The 27,811-nt window shown below is 44.4% G+C and overlaps 1 protein-coding gene across 2 annotated transcripts; it reads left to right on the top strand.

Moving 5' to 3' along the window:
* The first annotated feature begins 229 nt into the window (after positions 1–229).
* itga11b (integrin, alpha 11b) lies at positions 230–27,811 on the top strand. 2 transcript variants are annotated; one of them, XM_041039111.1, is made up of 30 exons: positions 230–339; positions 5,740–5,851; positions 10,018–10,127; positions 10,322–10,413; positions 10,987–11,101; positions 11,225–11,352; positions 12,484–12,632; positions 12,723–12,867; positions 13,047–13,212; positions 13,767–13,837; positions 15,457–15,601; positions 15,742–15,890; positions 16,465–16,608; positions 16,831–17,034; positions 17,123–17,253; positions 17,602–17,774; positions 20,821–20,960; positions 21,216–21,326; positions 21,635–21,720; positions 21,826–22,030; positions 22,651–22,749; positions 23,454–23,530; positions 23,669–23,752; positions 24,301–24,406; positions 24,785–24,898; positions 25,030–25,113; positions 25,216–25,326; positions 25,430–25,525; positions 26,184–26,297; positions 26,477–27,811. In XM_041039111.1, exons 1-30 carry the CDS (start codon positions 291–293, stop codon positions 26,555–26,557), a joined length of 3,591 nt encoding a protein of 1,196 aa, XP_040895045.1. In that variant the 5' UTR covers positions 230–290; the 3' UTR covers positions 26,558–27,811. The 2 variants fall into 2 exon arrangements, with proteins under 2 accessions (XP_040895045.1, XP_040895044.1); XM_041039110.1 differs by having other exon boundaries at positions 25,027–25,113.

The following is a 27,811-nucleotide window of genomic DNA, read 5'->3' as shown; positions in this document are numbered from 1 at the left end:
TTGTGCACTGATCAGGACATTAAAGCTCCTGTTTTGAAAAGGGAAGGTGAAGTTAAAAGCTCTTTAAAAACCAGAGATCTGTGTGTGTGTGTGTGTGTGTGTTAAAGCAGACTCATGAGGCAGGAGGGGGTGTGTTTACTGCGCTCCTCCTCCTCCTCCTCCTTCTCCTCCTCCTCCTCCTCCTCCTCTCTCTTCACAGAAGAGCAGCAGAGTTCAGAAACAACCCTCCAACACACACACACACACACTCACACTCTGTCTGTGTCACTACCTCTCTTTCAAACACACTCATGGATTATTTTCACCTTCTGCTGCTGTGGACCTGCAGCCTCCTGCCAGGTGAGTGAGTGAACGAGCAACACACAGCACAGCTGAGAGAGAGAGAGAGAGAAAGAGAGAGAGAGAGAGAGAGAGAGAGAGAGAGAGAGAGAGAGAGAGAGAGAAAGAGAGAGAGGGATGAAGGGATGAGTGTGTTCGTGTTGGACAGGTGGTGCTGATGATGGACAGTTTCCTTGATGTGAGATGCCACAGATGCCGTGGAAACAGTGCAGACAGTACACTGTCAGTGCACAGAGGTCAACATCTGGACCGAAAAGACATGTTAATGGACCTGAAGGTCCTGATATCGTTCCTGTTGGGACATGAAGCTCTCTGACAGACACAGACACAGACACACACACACACACACACACAAATGTTTACAGATATACAACACATACACACGTCCATTCTGAACCTACGTCTCTTTGAATTTTCAGTTTTTCTGCTGGTTGTTGCCGGGACACCTTCTCTTGCAGCACCTGGATCTTTCTGACACCTTTTTGTCCAGCGTGTGGACCTAAGTCCTTTGGATTGACTTCTTTTGGTTTGGCTTGTTCTTTCAGAGTTTCACTACAGGCTGAAACACACAGCTTCACTAACACACAAACTGTGACTGTGGGTGTTTTTTTTTTTTTTTTTTTTTACAAGTCTCTTTAAGACTCTATAAACGTTACTAGTAACTCTGACTTGACTAGTCTTGACTAGTCTAGACATTAGAACTAGTGGAGTAGCCGTCACTTGTAGTGTTGTGGTGTGATGTTGGTGTGGTCAGGTGGAGGATGAAAGCAGGTGGAAAAGAAAAGGAGAAGCCTCTGAGTCACAGAGCACAGGTGAATAACAACAAAGGGTTTTATTTTTTTCAGATTTGACAGTTTTGGTGTTTGTGGTGTTTTTTTTTAATCATTCAGAATCAGTATTCAATCAATAGATATAAAAGTCTCGGAGGCTACAACGTCCATTACACCCAACAAGTTCAGAAGAGCTTCAAAGTTCATTCTTCACCTTGGAACCAGTAAAAATGAGCTCAGTTCAGGTCCAGGTCTTGCTTGTTCTGTACCTTTCAGCTGTATCACGTAGTCTTCATCAGCAGATAGAGTTCATTGATGAGGACTGAGTGATTTCAGGGTCAGAACATCACACAGAACAGCTGGAGAGAAGCTTGTATTGAGTCCTGTCAGGGCAAGCTGGTGAATTGTTGCTGTAATATCTCAGGACAGAGGTGGACGGGTGGACAGAGGTGGATGGGCGGATGAGCGTCTCCCTCCTCCTGCTGCCAAAGCAGCAAACTGGTGTAAATTTACAAATTAGACACTTTATTCCCAGTGGATGAACTCAGAGACCATTTTCCTGTTTTCCTCTGATTAAATTGTGATTCCATGCTTTGAAGCCGGTCTATCCTGATCCCAGTGGCCCCTAAATTGAATCTGGGTGGAGCCTGGTGTGATGGGCTGCACATCAGTGAGCTCTGGCTGTGAGGTGATGAGCATTTCTCTGGTAACTCAGAGGGTGAAATGACTTTTATGGCAGCTTGTGGTTTTTAGGCTGATCGTTAAACTCAGAGTAACACATCAGTCAAGATGTTGTTGTTGTTTGTCAGTTTTTTATCAGTAACACCACACAGGAAGGCATCAGTTACCACCTGCCAAGCTCAGGCTAAAACACACAAGCCTCTCTCTGAGCTCTGTCCAATACTGGTTTCTAGTGGCAGATTCCGTTTGATTTAGCCTCCCTGATGTCCCAGATGGGTGGGGTTAAATCACTTTAAATGGGCTCAAAAAGTGTCCTGCAATTTGTCGAGTCTTCCTAAGACTGTGTGTGCTCTCTCCTGTATTACACTCCACCCATGAGCCACTTCACTGTTTCAAAACAAACCATGATAGAAATATTGCTTGGCTGTCCTGCTGCTGGCTTGTCATCACAGCAGCACTTCACACAACCACAGACGGGCATGGTGGTTTTATTTTATTTGTAATGAAGAAGAAGCTTCAGGGACAGAGCTCTGACAAATAAAAAAAAAAAAAAGAAAAAGTTTTACATAACTAAGGAAAATAAAAGGATTTTTTCAGTCAGTGCTGGAGTAACACAGTGTACGCTGGATGATGATCAAGCCAGGCCTTGATACGTGTCATCTTATGTAAGGAGACACTTTCACACCAAACTTCATTCAAAAAATGTGGAATTTAGTATGTCCTTGCCCACTGGTAGAGACATTTACATCACAGTATGTGACTCAACACATTTTCTAAAACAGTAGGTATCACTTCTTAATTCAGCACAAATATAATTGACTCAGTTACATTTCTTTCAGTGAAGTTTTGACTTGTTGGCTCATGTGTTCACTGTGATACTCAAAGAAAATGCCACACGGATTATTTTGAGATTCTTGAGCTTGGAAGGAGTCCATTTAGAAGCTGAATATGGTGAAAAGATCTGATACACACTGTATGAGTGGAAATCTTTAAGATAAGTGCTGCTTGGTTCATTATATAGATGCTGAATTTAATATTTGTGACTAACTTTGACTAAGTTGATTGATTAGCAAGATAATTTTACAGGAGTTTGGCATGTGGAGCAGAGCAGACGAGAGTGGTCACATCCTGCTGCTTCTGCTCTGACAGCTCAGAAAGCATTACACAGACTGTTGTGACCTCTGACCTGGGCTGCCTATCGGGAAGGTGAAGGGTTATCTGGCTCTGGTCAACGGGAACACAGGGCCACAGTGACGTTGAGCCAGTGGAGCCGTCTGCCTGCCTGCTGGAGGAAGTGACACAGACAGCGTTTGGCTGAGAGCGACTTGACTAGAGCTCTGTTCACTAAATGAATCCCATCTTTGACCTGATTTGACTTTGTTCTCACTGCTGCAGCTGATTTGAAAACTGGAGATTTTGCAAAAACAGCACAGACTTTGTTTCTCTTCTTACAAAAATATTCTCTCTGTTGCTGCAGTAGCTGCAGCTGGATACGAATCTGTTTTCACTTGTGATAGCAGAGACACATCTGGAATAATCACCTTCGTATGAACACACACACAAACACGCACACACACAGAGAAAAAAGTGTTAGAAATGTGTCACAGTGAAAGGGAGGGTCATCCACATCAGAATCTGGATCTGGATCTTGTATCTCTGCTCTGCCAAGTCTCTTTTTGACTTTCGCCAACTGCTCCGATAAATCGAGCTCAGCTCAGACAGGAGCAAATTCCTCTCAGCCAAGAGGAAACAAACACAACTGAAAGACAGAAACAATTTACCCATTCTTCTTCTCTCCTCCAGTGTCTTTAATTTTTGTCCCGTCATCAGCGCTGCCGTGGCTGGCAAACAAACCCAAACGACATCAGAGTTTTCTGAGCACTCTGCTCATTGACCCAGCTGGAGGACACAAATCGGAGCGCTCAGAGGAAGTACTCCAGCACACAGGCAACAATTGCAAGGTCAAAGGATCACAGTGGTGTCAAAGGGTCAAAGAATGGGGGGAAAATGGTGCCTGGTTCAAGGACACTAAAGCAGAAGCACTTTCAGTTATGATGATCAAAGCTGGAGTATTTCATTTACAGCAAAATAAAATCGGATTGATTTATTAAGATCCTGAGGCGAGATGAAAAGAGACAGAGGAAGAGAAACTGAGACTGGATGGAAACAAGACGACACAAGATGAGATCAAATAAAACAGCAAGATGAAAAAATGCTGATAAACATGATTAGAAGAGATGAGATACGATGAGATGAGTTTAGAGAAGGTCATATCTGAGAGATTGGATTGTATTACATGAAATTATCTCAAGAAATAAACAGATTTAAATTCAGCTCTGAAATGTGAGGTGTAGATTCCTGAGGAACAGAAGCAGTTTTCTCTTATTTCGGACAGAACGACTGTTTCTGGAGCGACGCCTGAGTCGAAGAGAAAAAGCTGAAATAGTTGGAAGGTCACTGAAGTTCTGAGCACAAAACCACGTGGAAGGAAAAATGAAGAGCCTCTGTTTCTGTCTGAATCTGCTTTTTGACACAAACAGTCACTGTTGTGAGCTGATTGAGGAAAAATGCTTCGGATCTGATAACAAATCGTTCTGCTCCTCCTTCATTTGGATGATGCAGATAAAATTTAACCTGTTGGGCTGAAGGGATGAAATCATCTCTTTCCTCCTTTTCCTGGCTGCTCATTTCCTGCTGTGGTGTCTGAAAAAAATGCAGTGATGTCATTTTCACCATCCTGTGTTATCTGTGGTTTTATCATGCCTCCATCCCTCCTCCTGTCCACTGAAGTCCAGATAAAGATTTGAAGTGAAACCAGACCAAGCTCCAGAGCAGGTCAGAGCAGGAGATGGAGGACAGAGGTGAAGGGAGGGTCTGTCCTCTGTCCTCTCTGAGGTTTTTGAAAAAGCCTGCTGAACTTCAACACGTCCTCGTGTCCAGGTTTGGACAGATTTCATTAGTGTCTGGTAGTGTCATGGTTAAAATAAATCCAATGAAGGAAAGATGAGTAAAGATGAACACAAACATCAAGTGACTGAATCTAAATAGTAACTGGACTCAAACTACAGCTTCATTCATGGTGTCAAAGCTCTGATAGGTCAGATGGAGCAAAGACAAACAGGCTGAGTCTCTTTATTCTGTCCAAGAAATAAAAGAAAAAAAGTTCAGATCGTCCTGATCAGTCTGGAAACTCATCAAAACATCAAAACCCAACAAACAGGCAACTGAGTGTGTGTGACTGTGAGATGTTTTTGATGTGCGTTGTGTGTCGACATGTCGACACGCCTGGTGATGTTTCTGCTGTGAACCATCGCTGGCTGTTGTTTTTTCCTTCTTTTTTGTCAGAGGACAACAGACTATTTTGTCCCTCCACCTGTTGTGAAGGACAGAATACCAGCAGCACTTGTGTGTGATTTAGTGTTTTCATTCCTTCTTTTCTGTGGCAAAGGAGGAGAAACAGGATCTGGGTTCCAGGCCCGATGAACTCTGAGAGGAAACTTTAAGTCCAGGAGATCTTTCAGTGATGAAGTGTCATTTACTTTTAGCAGAAGCCATTTTCCTTCAGTTAGAGACTTTCCTACATTTCAAAGAGTCCCAGTGAAGAGACTCCACCCTCTCTCTCATTTAGCAGTGTCTTTGTGTGTGAGTGGACACAGTGATGGAGGATGTGAGGCAGTTGTAGCTGCCTTTGGTTTATTTCGTGCTCGTGTGGGTACACAAATCACTCTGTGATTTCTTTTTTTTTTTGTCATTCAGTTCAGAGCAGAGCAGCTGGGAATCCACAGAACATTTATCTGAGCAAAGACAAAACACCTATAGCAAAGAAATGCTGTCTGTCCTCACACTTCATCACGATTCATCTGTCCCGGTTTTACTGTCCAGCTTTCAGTTTGCAAAGTGCACGTTTCTGTAACAGCCTGTAACATGTTGAAATATCTGTGTGTTTCAGATCTTCAGCTCTGTTTCAACTTTGACACGAAGAACTTCAAGATCTTCTCTGGTTCCAAAGAAACCCAGTTCGGATACACCGTCCAGCAACATGAGGCAGGAGGACGACAGTGGTGAGAACCCCAGTTCAATAATCATTCACCAGATGCAGAAACCAGCCTGTATGGGTCAGTCCACATGTACAGAAACCAGTCTGCACCGGTCTGTCCCATTTACAACATTCAGTCTGCTGTGTTTGTCCACATAAATGGAAACCAGTTTGTAACAGTCTGTTGAAAACCAGTCTGTGTTGGTCTGTCCACATACAGAAACCAGTTTGTAAGGTACATCCCAGTGAGAGGTGATATGATTTTCCATTTATTACCAGTGTGAGAAAATAAATAAATATCACCCTCTCCATCATTCAAAATTTCAGGTCTTAGACAACATTTGGAAGCTCAGTCAGCCCTGTGTCCTTCAGGCGTGTCCAAGCAGCTTCAGGTGGAGACAGAACAGACAGATGATAATGTCTGTGTGGTGAAAGTGAAAATATCTGATGAACGTCAAGATTCACTGGACGCTGTGAAGCTTCGTGTCCTGGGAAAGTGAGTCGAAAAACCTTCTCGGAAATGTTCCCGGGAAAATGCATTGTTGGTGTCTGTGCTCCCTGAGTTGTGTGTCAGTGAATCATGTTGGGATGACACGTTTTCCAGCGACGTGTCTCATCAGTGAGACGTGTCTGCAGAGCGGCAGGATGTTATTTATGGTACATTCTGCTATAAATTAGGATTTCATCATGTAGCTCTGATCCTATGGACTCACACAATCACACTCTTTCTCGTTTTCTCTCATGAAAACTCTTCTGTCCCTGAACAGTTTGTCCTTGGCACTTCAGCAGTCTGCTGCTGGTGTCTCATCCCTCATCTTTATGTCTACCTGCTCTGGGACATTCAGACCTTCAGCTGTGAGCTGAGCTGAGATGAGCACTAACTAAATAAAGTTGGATTCAGGACCTTTCAGGAGCAGAAGACAGAGAAAATGTTCTGTCACAGATCTGAGAGATAAAACACCTTCAACAGAAACTCTGCGCTTTCAGAAACTGTCGACCTGCACAGTCGGACTGTTATCTTTCTTGCATCTGTCTGTGGCTGCAGGTGAGATTGTGCAACATTCCTGTGCAGCCTTTTTATTTTATCTGGAAAGCTTTCAGCTGTGATGAATTCCTTGCAGTCTTCCAGGATTACAAAATCTCTCTGCCTTTGAAGTTTCACGTAAATAAGTGGAAAGTATTTGCGTTTGTCTCGCGACCTGCTTCTCCTGTGTCCCAGGGCAGAGCGGTGGATCTGGAAACTATGTGTTGCGGTTTGTTATTCCCCAGCCTCCCTCTGGGAAGCCCATCACTCGGCCGTGTGTGTGTTGTTTTAAAGGGGGATTTGACATCGTTACTCTGCGGAGTTGTTTTTCTACGCAGCCTGGTCAGATTCACATCTCAGGTGTTGTTATCCAGACAGACTCCTCGTCTCCTGACGCTCTTCTTCTCTTTCATTAACAATCTCAGTGCAGAGCAACATTACTTAAACAATATAATAAACATTAGGTCATATGGCCTCTGACCCTTGACCTGCTTTTTTACTTGAAATGACTCTCTGACTCTTCCAGTGATCTGTATTTTTAAACCAATTTTCAGGTTCACAGAACGTCCAGATGTTCTCTGAAGCTGCTCTAAAACAGCTGTAATCAATCAATCAGTATTTTTATATTAACGCTTGGTCCTGGACCACATGTGCTGTATGTGACGATGAAGCCACAGATAAATGACCGAGCTCTGTGGTTCCCTTTGGCTCTGCTGATTTTTTTTTTTATTTTTATTTTTTAGCATTTTTCATCTCATTGTTTGTTTTGTTGCCACAGCTTTAATGTTCTGGTTCTTCCTGCTCTAATCGGCGTCTTTTCCAGCAGCAGGCAGCAGTTTCCATCACCAATCAAGCTCTGATAAAGCCTCTGTCCACGACCTGCTGAGCAGCAAACAGCAGACGGACGCAATCAAAGAGCAGCTGGTGAACATGGTGGAGCATTTAGCAGCTAAAGAGCCAGATGTTTCCCTCTGGAGCTGGTGGAGACCAAAGACAGAGCTGAATATTCTGTAGAGCCACGGAAACAGGAGGCTCAACATTTCTGTTTTCATGATGGTCCAGTGTGAAGTTAAACACTGTGCACACAGTGTCAATGAAAATCCTCACCTATCATCCTTATAAAGTGAGTCTGTGAGTCAGTGTTTACAACCTGTTCAACTTCAAGAACAAACACACACCATCAATGATCCGTCCAGATAAACAACAACAACAATCCTGCAGCTGAATTCCAGAGTCCAAGGGACGAATCTAACTGAGGACAGGTGTCTGAAGAAACACAGCTCAGCTGACATGAGAGGAGAGTGCACTGTCAAATTAAATCAGGTGTACTGAGACTGTGAGAGCTTCACACAAGAAAACCTGGATTACACTCAGACAGAACTCCACACTGAGCTGTGTGCGTCTGTGTGGTGAGGAAGCTGTTGTGGTCTGTTGGAGGTCAAACCTGCTGATCTGTGTTGACCTCAGTCAAATCTGAGGTCAAACCTCCGGCGGTACATGTTTATGGAGCCTGCCAGTCTTCATGCTGCGAACCGTTTGTGTGTGTTTGTGTCTCAGTGGCAGAGTGTGTTTGGTCTCCGAACACATTCCACAAGCACAACCAAACTGCTGCCGTGGCTGAGAGAAGTCTCTGATTTATCCTTTTATTTCTTGGTTCATATTGAAGTTCAGTGGTTTTACATCTACTCAAAACTGGTCAAACTGAAGAAACAAAATGCAGCAGAAAATGTAAGTGACTGAGTCCTCACAGAATGAGTCCTCGCAGAATGAGTCCTCGCAGACTGAGTCCTCTCAGACTGAGTCCTGTCATGTGTACAGCGATGTGTCACCATCATCATGTGAAGTCCGACAGGCTGTTGGACTGTGAGGGGGTGAAATGTGAGATGGGATCTGAGACCTCATGTGTTTCCTTTGACCCAGTGTCTCATTTAGTAACTAATGCAGGACATGTGCAGGTCTGCTGCTAAGGATCCTCACAGCATCAAACCTCACTACATCTATAAACATGCTCTGTTTTCCCACCTTTGTTCTCTCTACCCAGATATAAAACCCACTGCTGAATAATACAGGTTCATACCCCTCGAGGCTGAAAGGTCTTATAGGAAGTGCGAAAAATTCACAATTAAATGACAAGCAGAGGTATAAGAGGCAGGTATCGTTCTGAGATTTTACCAGAAAACTAAATTACAACACCTGTTGAAGAAAAGATCAGAGTGATGGAGTGAAGTCGGAGGATTGGAGACGGGTTTCTGTCTGCTGCAGGCTGCAGGATGTGGACTTGGTCCGTCTGTAGTTTGGGATGTGGTTTGTCAGCGCTGCTCTCCGCTCGTTTGATGTGGACGGGAGACACATTAGCAGATTGAGGGTTAGCGCTCTACTATGGCATCTCCTCTGGCATGTGACTCAGGCCTCTTCCCAGAACCACCGTCCAGGCCACATGTGGTGGTATTTACTCTGGTTAACACTAATAACCTGCTCGCTGTGCGACACTGTAGCTGCAGGATGTGTAACACGGCTGACGCTGATCGCTCCAGCAGCTGCTGCTGCAACAAGGACTGAGCTATGAAGGCAGCACGAGGAACTTTATGACCACAGAGGAGTTTTTATAATGCAGAAACGTGTGAAGTTAAAGGAATAATCCACCGAAAACCTAAACTTTCAGCTCTGTCGTCAGATTGGATTCACAGCTGTGACCCAGAGTCATAGCAAACTCTGAGTCTGACTCAGGGTTATGTCAGACCTGCTGTTGTCCTCAGCTAAGGCCAATCAGGAGAAAGGAAGTGATGAGCACAAGGTGTTTCTCATGAACCTGTCAGCTTCCTTCAAGAACATCAGATAACACTGCATCTACTGCACAGACCAGCAGAGAGAAGCACAGCTACAGTGTCTGCTTTACATTTATATGTCATAAAACAGAAGCCAGAGAGAGAGAATGCCTCATTAAGACTCATTACACACGTCATGTTTTCCTGAGTCTGGATCGAGGGAACGAGGAGACGAGGAAACATTGAGAGTTAAACTACATTTTCGCGAATTCATCTTCTGTGTGTTTTGTCAAAGCTCCAGCTGGTTCCCTCTGTCAGAAAGGCAGATCCATTACTGTGTGTTGCTTCCTGTACAACCTGAGCCTCAGGTGTGTGGGTGTTTGTATGTGTGTGTGATTTCAGGTTGCTGGTTGGAGCTCCCTTTGAGTCCACAGGGACGCAGCAGACTGGTGACGTGTACAGATGTCCTCTGGACACCAGGAACTCTGTGAACTGCAGCCGACTCAACCTGGGTGAGCGACACTGCAGATGTTTTACAGCTCAGCAAAATCCTGGTGTTTGTACTGAGACTGTGAACAGTTTGATGACAGTGATGCTGACAGTTACACACTGAGCGTTCAGGGTCAGTGTTACAGGGACGAGACTCCCACAGTGTGTAACAGCACATTTTACACTGCACTCAGTGATTTACTGTGTTTATTTGCAGGAAAACTTTCTCTGGACAACGTGTCTGAGAGGAAAGACAAGATGAGGCTGGGAATGACACTGACCTCCAACCCTAAAGACAGCAGCTTTGTGGTGAGTCACAGGACACAGAGGGAGATGGCCTCCATATCAGCTCAGCTCCATTTCAAATGACTGACTAAAAGAAATCACCTGAACTTTGACTTTTTACTGTTCTGTAAATCTGTGACATATTCACGTGTTTCACTTGATTAAAAGATGTTTTGTATCTTATTTACATTTATATTTATTTTTTACTTCACAGATAAAAACTTTACATTATAAACAAATTTGTCTTATAAAATATGATGTAACATATAATAGATTCAACTACACCCAACAGTATAGTAGTTAAAATGAGCTCCACCTCAACAACATGCTGCTTAAATGGTAATACATCAATAACATTAATATACCATAATATAACTCTGTGTAATGGGTGATTCTCTTAAATGAGTACTTTTACTTTTGCTTTTGCTGATGAGACTTCTGTATTTTTACTCACTAGATCTGAATCCACTTCTGATTATAATCAGAATTTAGTATTTTGTTCACATTGTGTTCATTTGTTTGATGTCCATGTGTGTTTGTCCTTTGCTTTTACACGTGTCCATTCTGTGTCCCTGCTGTGTGTGAATGTGTCCTCAGACCTGTGGACCACTCTGGTCTCATGAATGTGGAAGCTCCCTGTACAGCACAGGAATCTGCTCCAGAGTCAGCCGAAACTTCAGACCGTCCCACACCATCGCACCCGCCCTGCAGAGTAATCATCCATCCATCCATCTATCCATCCATCCATCCATCCATCCATCTATCATCCACTCATCCATCCATCCATCCATCATCGTCCTGTCCTGTATCCATCTTGCTCTTTTTTGTTTTGCAGGGTGTGAGACGTTCATGGACATTGTGATTGTTCTGGATGGTTCTAACTCCATCTACCCCTGGTACGAGGTCCAGGACTTCCTCATCAACATCCTGCACAAGTTCTACATTGGCCCAGGTCAGACGCAGGTTGGTTCATCTCTAACAACACACATTTTTCAGGATCGAGGGGCAGTTTTTCTCCTTCAGGTTCAGTTTGCTAGTCAGCGTGGGTCAGAGTTTGGGGCTGCTGATGGCTTTTTATTAAATATCACATACCATCCAGTCTTCCCCTGACAGGGTTTATAGTTCATTTAAGTAATTTGTTTCTTCATAACTTCTGAATAAACTGGAGTTTTACTGGAGTTTTAGTTTCTCACTGTGATCTAAATGCTGTACTGAGGCTTCCCCACATTCACATGGAATACTTGTAAGTCTTTGACAAGATCCTAAAAATGTGAAGATACTGAATATCACCACCACCTGTCAGCTCTGAAGAACATTCGTCATTGGTAGAATGGAAACCAGGGCTGTAAAAGCCAATGAGGACAAAGTTCATGTCTTTTTATTTTCATTTCCTTTTCCCTTCACTGCTGCTGACCTCTTGACCTCGTTAAATCCCAACCTCACATGTCAACAAAAAACGTTTGTTTCCCTTAATTTGGCATTTTGTTTGGCATAGACAGATCTCTCCGTCACTGAGACATCAGAATAGAATAGAATAGAATAGAATAGCCTTTAATGTCATTGAACAATGTCCAGTGAAATTACAGTGGCGCTTCCCTCTAAGGTGGTCAAGTTCCTTTAAACTAACATCCAGGTTAATGTAAGGGAAAACTAGAACATGTCGTTGCACACTCATGCTTTACTTTACATCCAGAACTCATTTCTTTTGTTTTTTTAGATTTAGTAGTTGAATCAGCTGAAATGGGTAGAAATGAGAAATTGTTGCCTAAACTACTGAGAACTGGGAAACCTGCAGAAGTAGCAGTGGCTGATGTTTTGAGTCTGTGGCTGGGTCTAAACATCGGCCAATGAAGAAGAGTTTTCCAGCATTCAACTATTCTCACTCAGGTGCCCTTGAGCAACCATTTGAACCATTATCTGCTGTAGTAGAATCAGTTACAGAAACCAGTTACAGACTGGTTTTACTGGAATGTGAACTACAGACTGACAGAAAGAAAGGTCTCTGTGGAGGTTTGCTAGGTTATTTAAATGCGGTGATACCTTCAGGTGCAGGATTTCAGGTTTGGACTGAGCTTTGGTGTGTTTTGGCTGCAGGTTGGTGTGGTTCAGTACGGCTCCACAGTGGTCCATGAGTTCAGTCTGGGTGAGTATGAGACGGTGGAGGAGGTGGTGGAGGCTGCCAGAAGCATTGACCAGCGGGGCGGAGAGGAGACGAGGACGGCGCTGGGCATCAACGTGGCACGGTACGACACAAACTCATCCCCCAGATATCATCAGTCCTACACAGTAATCTCCCACACAGCCTCACACAGTTAGTTTTCTTTGCCGTGCAGGTCTGAGGCGTTCAGCCGTGGGGGTCGGCCCGGCGCTCAGAAGGTGATGATCGTGATCACAGATGGTGAATCTCATGACAGTCCTCAGCTGGTGCAGGTAGTCGCTGACAGCGAGAGAGACAACATCACCATGTACGCTATCGCTGTGAGTTCATCCATCCTTACCTTCTGCCCCAGAATACTCTACCAACCCGTCCCGACTTTAATCTTGGTCCTGGTTCAGCTTTCTTGGACTTCCTTACTTTACCTGCAACCTATTATTTACATCCTGACCCCTAAAACTCGTTTCTTCTCTCCTGAGAGTTTCTTTTGTGTCTGCTCCAGGTTCTGGGTTATTACAACCGTCGGGGAATCAACCCTGAAGCCTTTCTGAGGGAAATCAAGTTCATTGCCAGTGACCCGGATGAGAAGCACTTCTTCAATGTGACGGACGAGTCGGCGCTGAAGGACATTGTGGATGCTCTGGGAGAGAGGATTTTCACTCTGGAAGGTCCACTGACATCCAACATGCTGAAAGATGCATGTTTTTTCTGAAATAAATTTCCACTTTCTTCAAATCTTATTGCATTTCTATGGCTAAAATGTTATAGAAGCAGGTATGGATCTGTATCTGTGTCTCCAGTTTCTTTAAACATTACGTCCAATGTGCAACATCCTGAGAAAACCACATTTCCCTTTAGTTTGGCTAATATGACATTTGTTACTACAGTTGTTAGTAAAAAACAAACAAAAAATAAGCCATGCAGGTACTGGACACTGTGATGTATGCAAGAAATGTTTCCCACAAATAGTTTCTACAAATAGTTAAAAGATATCTAGTCCTTATACTGTACAGTGATTCTAAAAGCAAATTCAGCCCAGATCTAAAGCAGGTGGTTGATTCTCAGTGGGATCAGTCGTACTAATGACAGTTCCACATTGAAGGATCTCATTAAATTCATACTAAAACCATACATGTGACCTGACAGAGCTTCAGATGACGTTGAACCGTAGCAGGATGATTTTGGTGGTCAGCTAATTCTCTGTTGTGTGTCTGTTTTACAGGAACCAGCAGTCAGGGTCGAGGGTTTGGTCTGCAGATGGCTCAGGCTGGTTTCTCCTCACATTTAGTTAAAGTGAGTAAGTCACAGTTACAGTCACAGTCATATACACTGTGCTGTTAAGTAAAGTGGTGCATCACCTGAAAAAAATCCAGTCAGAAATTTCAAAGTGGGGCAGTAAGTTTGGATCGGTCATTTCCTGCAAGGTGCTTTCTCACCATTAATCATACTGACACCAGAACTTCATTCAGCTCTGCTGAAAGGATTTGGATCAGTTTGATCAGATGTGCTCGTCGAATAATTGCAATTTTTCCTCAAATTACTGCTGGAAAACATCTTGATCTACGCTTTTATTTGTTAAAATTAGGGACTTGGCAGGTTTCAGTTTCTAGCTGATCTGGGAACAGGATCCTCCAGTTTTCTCCAGCAAAGCAAATCACAGTCCAATAAAATCAACAGGAGACAGGACAGAGCTTTGTGTTTTATGGATTCTGATTCCAACAGAAACTCAACAGACAAAAGATCAAATTCTCAAATACTGGTATTGGTGTCATCCTCAGACATCCAGTATCAGTTCAGTTCTGGGCCTGACAGATGTCTAATCCTGCAGAATGAGAAGCTTCTAGAAATATTTCTGTTGTTTCTCATCCAAGAAAAAACGTACTCAACTGAATTCCAACGTCAGGGAGGGAAAATGGTACCGTGGAAACTTTCTATGTGTAACACAGAACAGATGGTTTTCCTGAACGTGAAGCTGCCAACAAAACACACACACACACACACATACATTAAGACATGCAGGAGCACATGGGAGAACAGACTTAAACACATACACTTGAATTTACTGACAATCATGCAGAGACAGACAAATATGCAAAGAGTTTCCTGCTCTTCAGTTTCAGGATGAAAAGGTAAAACTGTGAATTCAGGTCACACTGATGTGGAAAACAGACGACACGTCCTCCTCTCCACCTACAGGACTGAAAAAGCAGCACTTTGACATTTAGCAGTGAATCTGCAGATCCAGAGTCAGTCCATGTGCAGCTTGGATCCGGCAGGCGGGATGCTTTGTGGCGTTGCTGTCGCCAAGGATTTGGTCATTCGCTGTGGTCCTCGACTCACTGGCCCGTAGAGACGATGACTCAATGATTTAATAACTTTCATATTTGGACTTTACGATCATCAGAGTTCATCTGAGTGTGTGACTGACTGCACATGTGCTGCGAGATGGTTCGACTCAGTTTCAGGACAACTCTGAAGGTGCTGAGGGCTGGTCTGAGTTTAGTGTCTGTAAACCGAATATTTTCAAAATTAGCAACACGTTTTTTATTGTTTCCTCTCTCTGTCCTCCTGTGGTCATGACCTCTGAGTAGAAACAGGAGATCTGCAGCATGGAGGGAATGTGCTGATTGATCGCTGGGGCGGTCTGAACAACCTGAGCCCAAATGAAAAGATCAGAGAACACTTCGGGTTCAGTAAAGTCCCCTCTGCGACTGCGGCTGTGGTGCCCCTGGGCAAGGCACTGATCCACCCCAGCTCCCCGGGCGCCTTAGTAGGCATCCCTCTGCCCCCAGCGTCTCTAGTGCATGTGCTTGTGTGTGTGTTTCGTTCACTTGGTGTGGGTAAAATGCAGAGAGTAATTAATTTCCCCAGTTTGAGGGATAATAAAAGTAATAAACTTAACTTTCCCTCAGGATGGTGTTCTGCTTGGGGCGGTCGGCGCCTATGACTGGAACGGTGCCGTGCTGAAAGAAACAAAACATGGAAAAGTTGTTCCTCCAAAATCCTCCTATAAGGATGAGTTTCCAGAGGAGCTGAAGAACCACGGAGCCTACCTGGGTAAGCTGACGAGCCCATACTTTACTTATTCTTATGTTTGACTTTAACGCTTGATTTCTTTGACAGTTACAGCGTTTGAAAAACTGTAGACGTGCACCTCCTGCTTTACACTGAAGTGCTTCCACTCTTTCTGGTCTCAGGTTACTCAGTGGGTTCCCTCATTTCGTCTCGCGGCTCTCAGCTCTATGTGGCTGGAGCTCCGAGGTTCAACCACACCGGCAAGGTCATCATCTTCACCCTGAAGAACACCGGAAACCTGACCATCCTGCAGGCACTGCTGGGAGAGCAGGTCTCTCTCTCTCTCTCTCTCTCTCTCTCTCTCTCACACACACACACACACCTATCCACAAACATGCACATATGATTCCTTTGTATGTGTCCACACGTGTAGGACACATGGCTGTCTCCATGATGATCGCAGCTGTTCCCCTGGCAAGAGGCTCTCAGTAAAACCAGGTCCATCCAATGTCTGGTTTACAGAAACAGAGACAGTGATTAGAGACATCAGTACTGAGTCCCTTTTGTTTTGGGACAACCGTTAGTGGTACAAACACTTTTCTGAACTGTGGTGTGTCGGTATTTGTGTCGGGAGCTGGTATTTTGATGTTAACTAAGCCCATGTCAGGACAACATCACATTTTTATCAGCAAATAATTCTAGGGAGATACAACGGCTCAGCTGATGCTGTACAACTAAGAGGGGTGCTACCGTCACACTCACATGTTGCATTGTCCACAGTTTCCACTGTGTTTGTCAAAGGGGGGAATTTCGGTTCAGACCCAAATCAAACTGCTTGAATAAACAGTACTTGATCCAACATTGCGGCTTTCTTTTCTCTGGTTGTGTTGTGTGTTCTCTCTCAGATCGGGTCGTATTTTGGCAGCGAGTTGTCATCGATGGACATAGACGGAGACGGACAGACTGACGTTCTCCTGGTAGCAGCGCCCATGTACTACAGTCAGGGCTGGGAGAGAGGGAAGGTTTACATCTACTCTGTTACACCACAGGTACAAACACTGTCACATCACATGCACCTGACACAAACTTCATCCTCACAGTTTGTTTGGCTGCTCTGAGCCTCTGACGTCCAAAAGTCTTTACTCTAATTGGCTGCGTGACGTGTCAATCACAAGAATGTAGGCGTTGATGCATTTCTGAAAGAAGCACAAACACGAACTAATGATCAAGGCACAAGGAAGAGGAAGCTAAACTAAACTTCCTGTCTCCAGACATCTTTGGTCCTGCAGGGGGCGCTGGAGGTGTCTGATCGCTCTCAGAACTCCCGTCTGGGTTCAGCGTTGGCCCAGATACCAGACATGAACGGAGATGGATTCAGGGAGCTTGTGGTTGGAGCCCCGCTGGAGGACGACCACCAGGGAGCGATCTATGTCTTTTACGGGCAGGACAAAACCATCCAGCACCAGTACAGACAGGTAACACGTGATGAACCAGTTCAGCCAAATGAAAGGGATTTCAGCAGGAGGCATAAATAATCACTGTGTTGACTGTTTGTCTCTCCAGCGTCTCTCTGCAGCTGGTTTTTCTGCAGGTCTGCAGTATTTTGGGCAAAGTCTTCATGGTGTTATGGACATCAACGCAGATGGGCTAGTGGACCTTGCAGTGGGAGCACTGGGAGCTGCTGTCATCATCTGGTCAGACCATCACACACACACACAAGATCAGTCTGAAATATCTCAGTAACTGAGATTTTGTTCACTCGTTGATGGTCCCCTCGGGATGAACTGTAATGACTCTGCTGATCCTTTGATGTTTCATCTAGCGCCACCAACAGGTCACATTTTAATTTGTCCAACACTTTGGTTTATGACCAAATACCTGCAGAACGAACAACTTTCCCACCATGTGTTTACTGCCCTGTTGCTATGTTAGCATGCTAACATGTTAAAATAAGATGGTGAGCATGATAAACATTAAAACATACCTGTACATACACACGCACACACACACTGCTCTGATGACGCCATGCTCCCTCCCTCCAGGTCTCGCGGTGTGGTGCGGATTCAGGCCAAACTGACCTTTGAACCAGAGAAGGTCAACATCTTTAACAAGGACTGTCGGCGAGGAGGGAAGGAGGTCACCTGCATGTCTGTCACTGTCTGTCTGAATCTGGACTCCAGGACAAAGACCAGGACAAAGAGCAGGACAGATGTTGGTAGGTGGAAGGCACTTATGTACACAAGTACACACACTAATATACACACACATTTGTACTTCTACACTTGAGAAGAACTTAGGAACAAATGATATTTTCATAATAATGTATGAAATGACACTGTGAAAACTGATAAATCTGACAGTGATAAAGTTGTTTCTGGTAGTGATGAACCTCCAGAGGATTATCACAGAAAATTATCCGCTGAATTCTCGGACACACACACACACACACACGGACGGCAGCAAGGTGACAAACAAGGTGCTGGTCTGACCACCAGGAGCAATTTGGAGTTCTCCAGAAATAAGGAGCCGGAGATTGAACCACCAACCCTGAGAGCAGTGGACGACTCACACTAACTCTTATTAACGATCAAGTACCTTAATGCTGAAGCTGAGAGAACCAAACCTGGGCAGAGGGGAAACTGCCTCAGTGTTTCAGGTGACGTGGGACAAATCCTTTGAATGAACAGGGAACATGGTGTCATAAAGGCTCAGCAGCTCATCAGTGGCCCTCAGTGACTTAAACCAGTCATTTTTATGATACACATGATATTTTATTTTTTAGGAGTGTAATGGAAGAATGACTCTTATTTATTTCTCCTTTGGAGCCCTTATTGCTTTCACACTGATCCACACCCAAACATTGTTCTTCATTTTCCCTGCAAATGTCAAAATGGACACCGTCCTCGTTTCTTGGTGACGTTGGTAAACAGCTAAACTTTGATGTGGAAATAATCACGGATTCGTATCACGGGTTATTACATCGGTAAACAAGTGTCAGAGCAGCAGGGTGAGACAACTGCACCCAGCACAAACCTAATGTGAGAGAGAGTCTTCTTACTCAGTTTGTGACGTTTTATCATGAGATCATTCTGGAACTGGTTTCACTTGGCCAGTCTTGGTGTGACTGGGCTCTAACACTTGCTCTTGAACTGAGCAACTACTGTTAATGTGCCTTTGAGCAAAGCCTTTAACCACAAACTGATCAGTAGCAGTTTGTGGTTGTACCAGGCAGCTTCCAGTGCCAACATTATCCATGTTGGATAAATGTTTAGAACGTTTAACCTTGTCTGGATAATTGAAGGGAAAGTTTTAATTCCGATGGTAACAGCTGTCCGCTCTTCCAGCTGTGTGGACATTTGTGACAACAGCATCAGATGTTTGGTGGTTTTTGACCGTCTGTGTGTGGAAAGTCTTGTCATGGTCGATTCCTTGCCGCAGAGATTCCTCACTGCTCTGTTGTCGTGTCTCTGTGTAATTGGCTGCAGATGTGCCGGGCCGGCTGCATGGAAACCTCGCTAACATGCTAACACCAGCCAGCCACCGTTAAACTGTGTCACTCCTCCTCCCTCCATCACTCCATACCTTCCTCTCTTCTTTCTCTCCATCACCTCCTCATCTCCCCCAGTCATCTGGACTGGATTAGACACATACACACATAAAGAAACATAGAGGCAAAGGATGCATGTATTCACCCCCACCAACAGGCCACATGGCATCAAACCAACATGCTTCAGTGTTTCGAACAGAGAACAGGAGCACGGTTGATGAAATCTGAGCCTTTGTTTCAAGATTTGCTCTGATTTTGCTTCCAGGTCGTTTGTTAAAGTGCAGACGTGGCGTTTGAATATGAACTGGGCTGGACTGAAGCAGCTTACCTCAGCTCTCTGTGCACTCATAAATCAAAACGCAACTTCAGTTGTTAAACAGATGAGAATGAGCTCTGCAGTTACACTCAGTAACAGCATCCAGCAACAAATAAGGAAGCAGGAAATGCAGCTCTCTGTCATAACAACAAAGAAGAAGACGAAGAAATTATTATCCCATTAAAGAGTCATTACACAACTGAGTGCATTACTTTTGCAGAATATTTGGTCCTGTGTGTGTTTTATTTGCTAAATGGACCCAAACAGCTGAATTTACTGACGCACTGTTCATCAAATACAATAACTGCACTGCCACATGTAGACAGCTCGGCACTGCACTGTGGCACTAAGTGCAGACAGAAACAAATTGAAATAGTTGGTAAGTTCGTTTTATAACTTGTCAGGAAACAAACCAGCTGAAATCTACATGTAAACCTAGAGATAACGTGAACACTGTCAACAGATGTGGAAACTGGTGGATGAATGTGCAATCTGATACTTTGACCAGCAAATGTTTTTTAATCAGAGACACGTACATTTGTCATTTATATCAAACAGTCTTACGGTTGGGAGGCTGAGGGAGCTGCAGCTGACAGGACTAGATCAGCAGAGAAACACAGAATAATTAAAATGACCTGTATGAATAATTTGACGAGCGGGAAGCCAACAATGGATGTTGTTCAGTTCTCCACCAGCTCCTACTGCTGCTTACAGAATCTGCACAGAGAGCAGCTGAAAGTGGAGCTTAACGCTCCACACAGATCTGATGTTTTTGGCTCTTCACAGGAAGTGACGAGTGACATTTAAGTCACATGATACATGTATGACAGTGTTTGTTCACTAAGTCTGTTTCACTTTGTTTTTCATCCACACAACAACTTTTAAAAACCATTTTTTTTAAATTTCCATCATCTCCTCTCACACTTATCCTCAGTCTGATTCTGCTTCCTCTGGACTAGACGCAGAGCATTGGGTCCTGCTGCTTGTTTCTAACACAAACAGGATCAACTCAGTTCATTACAGCAACGTAGATGTAAAGTTGGAAGCAGAGAAAAAAAACAATGCATCAATGTTTCTGTGCTTGGTTACGATGTTCTGTTAAGTTCTCTTGAGTATTTTCATTTAACAATAGTCGATGGAAACATTTACTGATTTGTGTTTTATTTTGCCAACTTTTCAGAATTTCCTTTAAAACTTGTGCAACATTTGGAAAGTAACGCGTGCAGTTTGCACTAATGAGCCTGTGTGGTGACGTTACCTCCTTTCATATCGCCTGAAAGACCCGTAAAGTCTGTTCTCTGTGTATTTACAGTCTCATTGTGCTGCACATGAGCTGCACACACTGGACTGGGTTCCTTCTTTTAAGCCCTCATTCTCCTCCTCCTCTTCCTCACCCAGCTGTTTGGTACAGCCTAGGGTTGGATGAGAGGCGTTTCCCCCCCCGAGCCGTTCTGGACGAATCAGACCGACAGCAGCCCAGGTCTCTGTTTCTGCAGACTGGAGGTCAGACCTGCCAACGCCTCGGCTTCTCTGTCCAGGTGAGAATTCAATTCAATTTTATTTATATAGCGCCTTCCACAATCAAAATTGTCCCAAAGCACTTTACAGAGACCCAGAGCCTGACCCCAGAGCAAGCACTTAAGGCGACAGTGGCAAGGAAAACTCCCTTTTAACAGGAAGAAACCTTCACACACACACACACACACACACACACACACACACACACACAAACACGCACAGTGTGAATCCCTGGACACACTGCTCACACTGTGGCTGACTGTTTCCCTGAACAGGAGACAACAGATTACGGGCGTCCCATTGCGGTTGTCCTGGAGACGGGGATGCAGAACCCAGACAAGGGGCCGGTGTTGGACCCCGACTGGCCGAGCTTCCTGAGAGCTGAGGTGAGAATTTGACCTGGTGTTTACATCCAGGTGATGTCACAGGTGTCTCTTGATGTCTGTCTCTGGATGTCCACACAGTGACCGGGCAGCCATGGCTTCAGTTACATTTTTAAAACAATCACTTTGCCTAAAAATAGCTGATTAACCACACCTCTCACCAAATGTGACAGTGAAATACCCACATGCAGTGACTCCACCATCATTAAACTGGTTCTGGTTCTGTTCAGACTCTCACACCTGGTTCAGGTCAGGGAAAAATCTGGTCTGGTTAAATCCAGAAAACGTTCAACCTGTTTGTTTACATTTAGCTTCCCTTCTGGAACGGCTGCGAGCAGGAAGACACCTGCGTTCCTGACCTCATCCTCCACAGTCACACGGACCTCATGACTGTTCAGTAAGTAACACCTGGTCTCAGAAACACACACACACATACATACACACACACGTCATCGTCACATATTGACAGACTCTGATGAAAGTGTCTGTGTTTCACCTGAAGGCAGTTCTGCAGCTCGAGGGAGAGCGCAGCGTGGTCGCTCTGCAGCCGTCGGGGGCTGTTGGTGGAGTCAGCGTTTGTGGTGGAGACTGGGCGGAGGAGGATGGTGGTGTTTGCTCGACTGGAGAACCAGGGAGAGAACGCTTACGGAGCCGCCATCCACATCTCCACCTCTCCCAACCTGCTCTTCTCCAGCCTCATAGTCAAGGTGATGTTCTCCACTTTCTTAAATCAGAAATAATCAGACATCTGTAAGGAAAAAAGGAAAAGAAGTCCTCCCACAGAGTGCAGATGTAGACGGGGTTATAATCGGCACAGGATTTATTCTTTTAGGCAGGAACTTTTGGTGATTTGCAGTTGGAGCATCTCTGACACTGATGATGAAAAACCTTCTCAGGTGGTTCAGAGGTACCAGGTCACAGTTGGTTTCTGTCTAAATCCACACTTCCAAAACTGCTGTTGGCACATGATGCTCACACATGGTCACTGCTGCAGCTCAGCTCAGACATGAGCTCTAATAAATGTGAGTGTTTGTGGGTGGGAACCCAGGGAGAGATCCTGAAGTGACGAGGTGTGTAACACCTACAGAACTGTCACAAAATGAATCTCACAATTTCTTTCTCTGTGAACTCAACATATATAATAAACCATCATAAAACTTGAATATAATTATTCACATTAAAAATAAAATTTATTTTCAAATCGTCAGGTTTATTTGAAGCTATTAAACGACCTGGAGGCCGACGACAGGGAACTCGAGATCAAGATTCTCAGTGTTAGTAAGTCAGAGTTTGTGGTGACTCAACATGCTCCTCCCTCTCCCCACAGGACCAATCAGATATTCAGATTGAATGCTTCTCTGAGGACAGACTGGCCAGTGAGAGGTTCTGTAACATCAGCGCTCCATTCATGAAGTCCTTGTCACAGGTGGGTGGTGGCATCTGCATGATGATGATGTGAACAATAAGAACATTTTAATCAGAGGGTTGGAAACTTTCTTAATATGTCATCAAACACAGCAACATACAGAACATGAGACTTCACAGATGAAGATAAAGACTAATGTGACAGATGTCAGTGCAGACAGAGGGAAGCAGGTATTCTTACACTGTCTTACAGCTGTTTTACAGTCAGACTAATGATAGTGATTAAAGAGAGCGGGAATATGTTTCCACTGACAGCCATTGACTAAAATCCTTCATTAGCCTAATGACCGTCCCTGTAAACATGATCACGGCCCAGCCCTTCACTGTAAGGCCCCTGAGGCCCCCGCTTCACAGATGCCTGTCTGAATAAAGTCCATTTTATTGGTCCAGACTGTGGTGCAAATTATTGCTGGCTTCCTGTTAACAAAGCTTCGGCTGCTGGATCAGGTGAGACGTAGCTGGAGGGAAACGTGAGGCGCAGCTTCAGTCTGCTCACAGAGACCAACAGAAAAACCACAACAACAAACATGTTTACGCGGTGGGATCCATGTGAGGATGGACTGATCAGTCAGAGCGCCCTGCCTGTTAGAATATTCAGAATAAAAGACGAATGAGACCCAGCTGTTGAAGACGATGAGGGCTTTGAAAATGTGCGATAAAGTGACAAACGTTCATTCCTAAAGAAACCTGCTCTCTTCCCTCCAGGTCTCTTTCCGTCTGGAGTTTGAGTTCAGCCGTTCTGTCTTCCTGCATCATGTACAGGTCATCATGGCAACCACCAGGTGAGACGGCTGATGCCGCGCTAACATTTATTGTTGAATTATTTAAAGAGGTGCCCTCTGGACTGTAAGTTCTGGTTTGTAGTGGATATGGTTACAGACAGAGTGTGTTGAGTCAGTGTGTGTGTTTGTGTTAACCAGTGAGGGTGAAGAGGGATATCCAGACGACAACATCAATGACATCTTCCTCCCTCTGAAATACCAGACTGACCTCGTCTTCACCAGGTGAGTGACACTAAAGCACCTGTTCAGTACCTGAACGAGACGACGTCAACCTCGTCGTACTGATACTGGTAAAACTGTTACTGAGCGATTAGCTCAGAGGAGGACGCAGCAGAGAAATAAATAAAGATAAATGATTAGTATTTGCTGAATACAGCAATTATCTATCAGCAGGATTAAAATAAATATGGTCAATCAGATATATTGGTTAAAAGATTTTTTGGTATTTTATGATACACACATATACAGTATCACTGAACTTTTTCTGATAATTATAATTGTTTCAGCTAGTCACAGTTTAAAATCCATCCATGGTTCACTACTGGTTTTATTCATGTTACTGTTGTAAACAAATATCCAGCACTAACGTAGGTTAGACTGATGCTGACCTTCAGTAGCTGAGTGACAGACCTGTCAGTGGATTGTGTCTTTGAAGACTCAGATTTGTTGAAATGAAACTGATCTTTAAAGAAGCTTAAAGTCCCGTGAACACAGTGAGTACGTTTCATTACCCATGTTAAACTCGTGTTTCTCCTCTGTTCTCCTGACAGAGACCCAAACTCTCCTCGCTTTGAAATCAAAGCAGACTCCTCCTCCTCCTCTTCATCCTGGGACCAGCCAGACAGCAGCTCACCCACCTTCAACCTCACTTACTATGTGAGTCACAGAAACAGAGTCACTTTGTCCACCAAGCACAGGGCAGTTACAGGACGTAGAGGTAGTTGTCCTGTACACATGACAGAGGACAGCAGACTCGTCCAAAACAGAACACATCCTTTAACTGTAATGAAATCTTTGTGTAACACTATTTTCAGGACAAACATTTTTTCTCTCTCTGTGTTTATATGTTGTTCATTCCATCCAACACTTAATCACTTTGGGGTTGTCAAAAAGAATTCTGGGAAATGTAGGAAATCTCTGAGGAAGGCTGAGGTGGACAGCGACAGGACAGCGACAGGACAGTGACAGGACAGTGAAGGGTCAGACTCACAGTTCACAGTCAGACACAGTTCTCTGATTCTGTTTTAATGACAGATCCAGAACCTGGGCATCTTCTCAGTGCAGGATGTCCTGTTCAGGGCTGATATCTGGGCTGTGACCGAGCAGGGCAACCAGCTGCTGAGCATCACAGACTACAGCATCGAACAGGTAACACAGGAAGTGTCTGAATGAAGCTTTTCGTGCGTCTGTTGAACGCACGTCACTGAAAATTTTCAATATGACAAGAAAAATAATAACATAAGGCACAAAAATGAATGTTGTCCTCTTCCTCTCAGCAGGCAGCAGGGTCTCACTGCACGCTGCCACAGCCCAGAGCAACCAGTCAGGTTACTGCTGAGGACCTGTCTCAGCTGTCACAGCTGGTAAGACTGAAGGCATTTAAAACGCCCGCGAATCCATCTGTGTTCGAGAAAAGCCTGTTTTAATTGTTTTTACTTTTTGTGTGTGTGCATGTGTGTGTGTAGAATCACAGTAACAGTGTGAGCATCGTGGTCCAGTGCAGACTGAACCTGCTGGCATCCAGAGAGGTGAAGGTGACGCTCAGAGGAAGACTTCAGCTTCCCGCTCTGCTCGCTGTGAGTCCACACAAACCTTCAGAGTAACGCACTGAACATTATGATATTCACGTGTAGTCTTTCCTATTTATTGCCATGACTACGACCTGATCACCTGTTTCAGGTGACGTTCAGGTCTCTGGAGCTACTGACTGCTGCGTCCATCCAGCTGAACGCATCCAGTCCCATGTTCCTCCAGGAGGACAGACCTGTCAGACAGGTAAAGCTCTCACTGAGCGAAGCACTACACGTTTCTCTGGGTTTAAATGTTTCTCATGGTTACATCAACTGTAAGATCATCTCGTGATGTTAACACCAAAAACACCTGGGGGCAACATTTAGGGGGATGCAGACACCTGCTGCAGCCAAAACACTGACAGGACATCAGAAATGTGTCTCATGTCCATTAATGAGAAACCGACAGTGATTCTGACAATGAACAAAATCAAACCAGGAACCAATGAACAAACTAACCAGCTGTTACTGAACTGACACATGAACTTCAACACTTCAGCATTAGAACATCTGTGACAGCAGTTTGCTGCCATCTGCTGTCACAGCTCTTCATTACAGTCAGTCTCAGTGTCCTCAGGATCAAACCGCTCACTCCAGCATCACTGCAGTAACATGCTTTGAGTGTTTGGTGCTGATAACATTGTGTCCACTGACTCTGGTCATGTGACGCTCTGGGCTGCTCAGATCAGGTTTTTAACAGGAAACAGGACAAACTGTACCTGAAACACTGAAGCAGTCCTGTTTATCCTGTTTAACTTATTTCCTCCTCATCAGCATGTTGGAAACTCAGAGCTGAATGAATTCGACTCAGTGATAAGGTCATACGAACATGTTTTACTTATTTGTTTGTGTTTTCACTGCAGATAATCCTGGAGCTGAGGAAGGAGGAGGATTACATTGTCCCTGTATGGATCATACTGGGAAGCTCACTGGGAGGCCTGCTGCTGCTGGCCTTACTGGTCCTGGCCCTGTGGAAGGTGTACACACACACACACACACACACACACACACACAGAGTGAAATAACAAAGAAAATGGTTCGTGGTTTGGTTTAGGTTGATGTTAGAGCTGATCTGGTTTAGTTCACACAGATTGTGTCAAACAGAGTCTGGTCAGTTGCTTCTTTTCTTCACAGCTGTTGTGTGTTTTCTTCTCAGCTCGGCTTCTTCAACAGACGGAGGAGACAGGAAGAGGAGGAGCAGCCCGTAGCCAATGGGAAGGCAGCAGAGGAGCTATAATGTGGAGTCAACACTGATGCTGCATCCTGTTGATCCTCATCGACCTGAAAAGTCACAGAATAATAATGTTTAACATGACCGAGTTTAACCTGTTACACAGAGAGTTATGGTACATTTCACCATAAACCAGACACGTGGACGATAAAATCTGAGCTGATGAGGATCACCTGAATGCATCACAAACCTCCACCTGTCACTCAGGGACCCTGACGCCCCACACCCCAGCTAATCGCTCAGCCAGTTACAGCCATCGATAATTAATCAGACAACCGGCCCCGTCCAAAACATCCGAGCCGGCGAGCCATGTCATCAGAGCGAAACACGTCCAAGACCCGTGTTTACTGAAAAACATATTTATGAAGCAGCAAATCAACCAACGAGCAACATCCAGAGAAATACACCACCACCGGAGGAATCTGAAACCACAGCCAGTGAATTACACTGAGGTTTGATGAGTGTGTCAGTGCTGTGAATCAGTCCCATCTCAGCCCAGCTGATCACCACCATCAAGACACCAAACGAGGAAATATATTTGCTGCTGTTTTCCGTCCTGGGTCGTAGCAGAATTTAGTCCCAAATTTCTGACTCATTTCTGAATTTTGCCACAGCGTCTTTTCAGTCTCCAAATCCCAGTCTGTCAGTGGACGAGTCACAGTGAGATCCACTGATTCAGATTCAAGACCAAAGATTTCTCAGGCCTCATGACAGCGCTCTGAACTGGGAAAACCTGCCCGACCACACGTGCGATTTGATGATGATCAGTGTTGTGAAGCTGCTGAGTGAAGCTGCTGAGACCGCAGATCTCAACAGTGAAGCTGGTTATGAACAAAAGGACATTTAATGTGTTACAGAGATGAACAGACTGAGTCAGGAATCCATTCGAGCAAACACTAACACTGACACTATTTAATACGAAGAGAAAATGAGTGAGAAAAACGAGACAACACAAAACTACCTAAGACCTTGAGATGGCTGATTTGATTTTTTCCTTTTTTATACTAATGGAAAATGTAAATGCATCTTACAAACACATATTTTATATTATTTTCAAATTTATAGCTGATGCACTTTTGTTGTATAAAGTTAAACTTGAACTTCTTGTAAATATACAGGTGTATGATTAATGAGGATGATGAGGATAGTGGCATTATTGTTTGAGATGAAGCAGTGTGTTTGATCTGCCGCTCTGCCTGTGGATGTACTCATTTCACACAAGTGTGATGTGTTCACTTTCTGTGCCCATATAGAAATAAA

The sequence above is a fragment of the Toxotes jaculatrix genome, chromosome 5 (assembly GCF_017976425.1).
Source record: "Toxotes jaculatrix isolate fToxJac2 chromosome 5, fToxJac2.pri, whole genome shotgun sequence".
Lineage (NCBI taxonomy): Eukaryota > Metazoa > Chordata > Actinopteri > Toxotidae > Toxotes > Toxotes jaculatrix.
This window is presented reverse-complemented; position numbering and strand designations above follow the sequence as displayed.

Coding starts and splice junctions, on each gene's coding strand:
- itga11b (XM_041039110.1), top strand. CDS start 291: ATGGATTATTTTCACCTTCTGCTGCTGTGGACCTGCAGCCTCCTGCCA. Junction 17,775..20,820: donor AAAGAGCAGGACAGATGTTG/GTAGGTGGAAGG, acceptor TTCCTCACCCAG/CTGTTTGGTACAGCCTAGGG. Junction 25,526..26,183: donor AGGACAGACCTGTCAGACAG/GTAAAGCTCTCA, acceptor TTTTCACTGCAG/ATAATCCTGGAGCTGAGGAA.